The sequence below is a fragment of the Limulus polyphemus genome, unplaced genomic scaffold (genome assembly GCF_000517525.1).
Source record: "Limulus polyphemus unplaced genomic scaffold, Limulus_polyphemus-2.1.2 Scaffold8061, whole genome shotgun sequence".
Lineage (NCBI taxonomy): Eukaryota > Metazoa > Arthropoda > Merostomata > Xiphosura > Limulidae > Limulus > Limulus polyphemus.
Genome location: NW_013673671.1, coordinates 17,521 through 22,659, shown reverse-complemented (window position 1 = coordinate 22,659; position 5,139 = coordinate 17,521). Strand labels below are relative to the sequence as shown.

Below are 5,139 nucleotides of genomic sequence, written 5' to 3'. Positions count from 1 at the left end.
GTTTGTTTGGCCGCTAGGTTAAACCAGATGTTTGTTTGGCCGCTAGGTTAAACCAGATGTTTGTTTGGCCGCTAGGTTAAACCAGATGTTTGTTTGGCTGCTAGGTTAAACCAAATGTTTGTTTGGCCGCTAGGTTAAACCAGATATTTGTTTGGCCGCTAGGTTAAACCAGGTGTTTGTATGGCCGCTAGGTTAAACCAGATGTTTGTTTGGCCGCTAGGTTAAACCAGATATTTTTTTGGCCGACAGGTTAAACCAGATATTTGTTTGGCCGCTAGGTTAAACCAGATGTTTGTTTGGCCGCTAGGTTAAACCAAATGTTTGTTTGGCCGCTAGGTTAAACCAGATGTTTGTTTGAAGTTAAGCACAATGCTGCACAATGGGGTATCTGCTTTGTCCACCGAAGAGAATCAAACCCCTGATTTTAGCGTTGTAAATCCGATGACTTGCTGCTGTACCACCAGAGGACTAAACCAGATGAAACAAGAAGCAACATCAATATATAAAAATGACTCAAGTTTCCCCGAATGTAACTTTATCCTACCTATTTGCAGAGTTTATCCTTTTATATAATGTATTTTAACATGTATGTTTGTTTGTACATGTAGAAATGTTTTTAACAAATTATGTCTACTTGGATGGATGTACAAACTAACGTCAACCTTCAAGATACACCAGCTTAGGGTATAAAAACAATGTTATGTAATACTCCCCTGGCACAGCGGTACGTCTGCGGATTTAAAACGATAGAAAACGGGTTTCGATACCCGTGATCGGCAGAGTACTGATAACCCATTGTTGAATTTTGTTTGGTTTGTTTCAGTTTTGAATATCGCGCAAAACTACACGAATTCTATCTGCGTTAACCATCCTTAATTTAGCAGTGATAGACTAGGGGGAAGGCAGCTAGTCAACACCACCCGCCGCCAACTCTTGGGCTACTCTTCTACCAACGAATAGTTGGATTGACCATCACATTATAACTTCCCCACGGCTGAAATGACGAGCATGTTCGATGTGACGGGAATTTGAACTCGCGATTGAGAGTTGAGCGCCCTAGCCATGCCAGGCCCACCCTGTTTTGTGGAAGGTAATAAACAATCCATTTAACTGATTAAGAACTTGTGTTTTTAAATTCTAAGTCAAAAGTCTATGAAATAAAAGATGGAAATAAGCCCTATTTCAAGATTATTTTCACCTTCTCGGGTAAAAATCCTAAAATGAGATAGCCCATGTGCACCATCAGACAGTGTCTATTTACGACACGAAAAGTACGATAGTCGAACCAGGCAACTGTGGATGATGTAAACCAAATTTTATAAAAATGTGACATATTTCAGAGCCTTTTCTATCCTACTTCTCGAGAAAAGATCCTTACAAAAATAGCCAATGTACATCGTCGGACAGTTTCCAGTTACCATTAGCTAGTCAGCTTTGGGTGATGGATGGAAACACATACACAATGGATCATCTTTGTGGTAAGATGTCATTTCCTTAGCTCCTGGCATGATGTGCACATTGGACCTGAAGTATCTGGAAGCTTTTCTTTTGAGTTACATATTTTGAGGTTATTATGCAATAAAACAACGTGTTATTTGAATTCAGAGCAGAAAAGTTACGGTCAGTTACTACACCGTAAAGATTTACCTGATGATAATTAAATGTCTGGTTAATCCCTCTTCTCATATTAAAGATTTCGATTGGAACGTCCCCAACTCCATCATCTTTAAACATGAAAATCGACTTCTTTTCATCAGGCCTTGCAGATGCTGTATGCTGAATGTACTTGTTAAGGATGAGGCGTAGTGATGGCTGACGAAGTAAATGAGGACACAGCCCCCTTTCGGCTTGACAAAACTCATTTCTGAAACGAGCTAAACCGGAAGCGACGGACAATACAGCTTGCATAACTTTTACAGCTCTGGAACTCCGCAGAGAACCAGTGCATTCTGGATCAGTACATCTAACACGTTCTTCCGTGTATTTCTGGAACCAAGGATTGCGTTTGTTTGTTTCTGGACTAAGTCGCCGGAAGTGCGTCACAAACTCCTGGACCTCTTTATAGGCTTCTCTAAAAACCAAGGAACCAGCAATGCCTTTTCCAAACTTCTCTAAGATATCTAAATCCACTCCTCCGATTCCGTTTCGTAACCAAACAAAATCATTACGAGTCACTAATCCATCAGCGATTGCTTTCTGAAATTCGGAAAAGAAAATACTGGTATGATGGTCATTTAGAAAAAGAATGACCACTGAAGCACCACGCTTTCTGGAATCCACCAGTTTTCTCATTATTTTGTTTAACAATCCAGCTTCAGTATTACCTACTCCTTCCATCGACAGTTGAACATCAATACAGATGGAAGCATACTTGGCTTCTGTGATAAATGCCTGAAGACCATGAAGACTGTCATAGTCTGTACTGTGAACAACTGTCACAAATGCCCATCCAAAGTGCATCAGGACTTCTACGATGGCCTTAGACTTCGTTTTCGCTGGTGCAGCTGTTTGTAAACTGTAAGAACTCCTTTTCTTATTGGTTGAAAGATCCACAGTGGACACACTGGTAAGGTTTAGAGGAGTTAATATAGATTCTGCAGTGACAGCTTCTTCGGGTGATGTGGCGAAGACTACAGCTAACACTGAGATAATATCAAGTTGCTCGGAGTTTTCTGCAATAAAACTAGACAAGTGCTGAGCGACTTTTAGGCTCGACCCACACGTGTCAATAACGACAGCTCCCAAACTAATCCCCTGTAAAAATCGCGGATCACTATTAATTTTGTCCAGTGTCCACAAAGCAGCCTCTAGATCATGAATAGCGTCGTTGTTAATAGCGGTGCTGCACTCTAGCGGCGAAGATCCAGGTTTGTGGATTGGTAGAAGTATAGGAACCATTAGATCTGCCTTTTGGTCTATCATTACGAACCCACTAGGCATTTCTTTGGAATCTTCCAGTTGGCCATGGCTTATTCTAGTGAAAAGGAGGAAGACATATTTACTCACATCTCTTGATATATATATATATATACCTTTTTTAAACAATAAATATCAATCTACTTAATATGTCCTATTAGATCTTAAAGTAGATACATGAGAGTTAATCAGAATCCAAAGATGAGTATCCTTAAACAAGTATGTTTTATTTTCAGCCTGAATGGCACGCTTTGCGACATATAAACGATCAAATCAGAAACCCCTAGTTTCGGGCATTGCCATCCCTAATTTAGAACTGTTGACCAAAGGGTTGGAAACTAGTCAACAACACTCACCTTCCACATGTCTACTCTTAGTCCAATGGTTTGAGGGATCATGAAATGTTTAGCACTCCCCCACAGCTGTAAGTGCAAAGCATATTCGGCGACACATTTGGGACTCGAACCTTGGACGCTAGTCACTAGGCCAAATCCTGTCATCTTAATAAAATGTATTTGATCTTTATATATTTCTACAAAATGATTCGCCCCCCCCCTTTCAAATTTTCTGAATTCATTTTTTCAATAAAAGTTTTCACCTGTGAAGAAATAGAAGCTTATATTATCAACCAGTCAGAAGCTGGGAATTAAATTATTACAAAATCTATTTTAATCTCGCTACTTCATTTGCAAGTATAGGAGAGACCTTGCTAAATATAGACAAACGGTAATTTATGATAGTTTTCATCAATAACTAATTAAATTATATAGCAGGAATCAGAACAGTTTTCCATATAAAAGTGCTGTTAAATGAATTCCTTTTTTTTATTTCACATTTTATCGTTTTCAATAAATTTGCTACATTTAGAGCAGTATGTCATAATATTCCTAACTAAAATCAACAAGATAAACACGTAACGAAGTCCCTTCCTGACACACTTTGGCTACAACGTTAGTCTAATCAAAATTAATATTAACAATACACTGAATACTACTTCAAAATAACCTACCATCTAATATATTATAAAAGATTATTGTGAACCAAGCGATGTTTGGATCAAACCGAGCAGAGATTTGGCACTTGGGGTTCCCCTCATTATGTACTCAAGGTGACACGGGGGGTTCCTAGATAATGAGGGGGAACCCCCAATGTCACCTTGAGTAGATAATGAGGGGGAACCCCAATGTCACCTTGAGTACATAATGAGGGGAACTCCCAATGTCACCTTGAGTACGTAATGAGGGGAACCCCCGTGTCACCTTGAGTACATAATGAGGTGAACCCCCCCCGTGTCACCTTGAGTACATAATGAGGGGAACTCTCAATGTCACCTTGAGTACGTAATGAGGCTCAAGGTGACATTGGGAGTTCCCCTCATTATGTACTCAAGTTAAATACTGACATTAGGCTTAAAGTAGAAGCATATTGTGATCACGAAGGACTGAGTTTTATATTGTATTACATGTTCTTATTTGATCATCTTGTATAAAAGTTGTCTTCTTGATCTATTATTGAGAGAAGGGTAATTTCTTCTAGAAAATCAAATCAGAGATTGTTCTTAAAGAGTAGCAGTAAGTGCGAGGGTTATAACGCCAACAACTGGGTTTCGATACCCGCGATGGGCACAACACAAGATAGTCTATTGTGTAGCTTTGTTCTTAATTTAAAACAACAAACAAACGGCTTGTTTAATGTAGGATAGTACTACTTTCTGACAATCAGATTTTCATTCATTAACTAAAAAGAAGATTTTGGATTAAATTACAATGTATATTTTAATCAGTTGAAAACACATTGCAAAAAGAAAAATGAGAACAGATATAGTTCTCTTCGGTGTTGTAATTCTGGTTTCTTTCCATATTCCATCTGCACGAACCAGTAAGTGTTGAAACAGATAAGTTGAAAAACACTTATAGCAGTAACTAAGCGTCAGGTCCATACCCGTCGTGCCCCGGGTATTACCTGAACAGAGGGCCGATATTTAGCTATTTATAAACAATAAGGATCAAACGAAGATCTCGTGTTCTTGACGGATGACGTCACTGTCCCTGCGATTTGCCGCTCATGCCCAATCTCGGCTTCAGGATGAGCAGCTTGTGTTTTTCATTGGCTGTCAAGGCGTATTTCCCTTTCTTGTGGCGTCTCACTCTGTCGCTTTTGTTGCATACATTTAGCTGCTAGTGATTGGCAATCAGAATTGTTTTTTTTTTCTTTTTTCTCGAC

General features: G+C 39.2%; 1 protein-coding gene across 1 annotated transcript in view; it reads right to left on the bottom strand.

Annotated features, from left to right (window-relative positions):
- Nucleotides 1–5,139, bottom strand: part of LOC106475083 — a gene marked incomplete at its 3' end in the record, with an annotated part of 24,546 nt that overhangs the window by 7,631 nt on the left and 11,776 nt on the right. Inside the window, exon 6 of the mRNA XM_013935777.2 lies at nucleotides 1,648–2,974. Within this exon, the coding sequence (XP_013791231.2) occupies nucleotides 1,648–2,974 (1,327 nt within the window). The remainder of the gene's footprint in view (nucleotides 1–1,647; nucleotides 2,975–5,139) is intronic.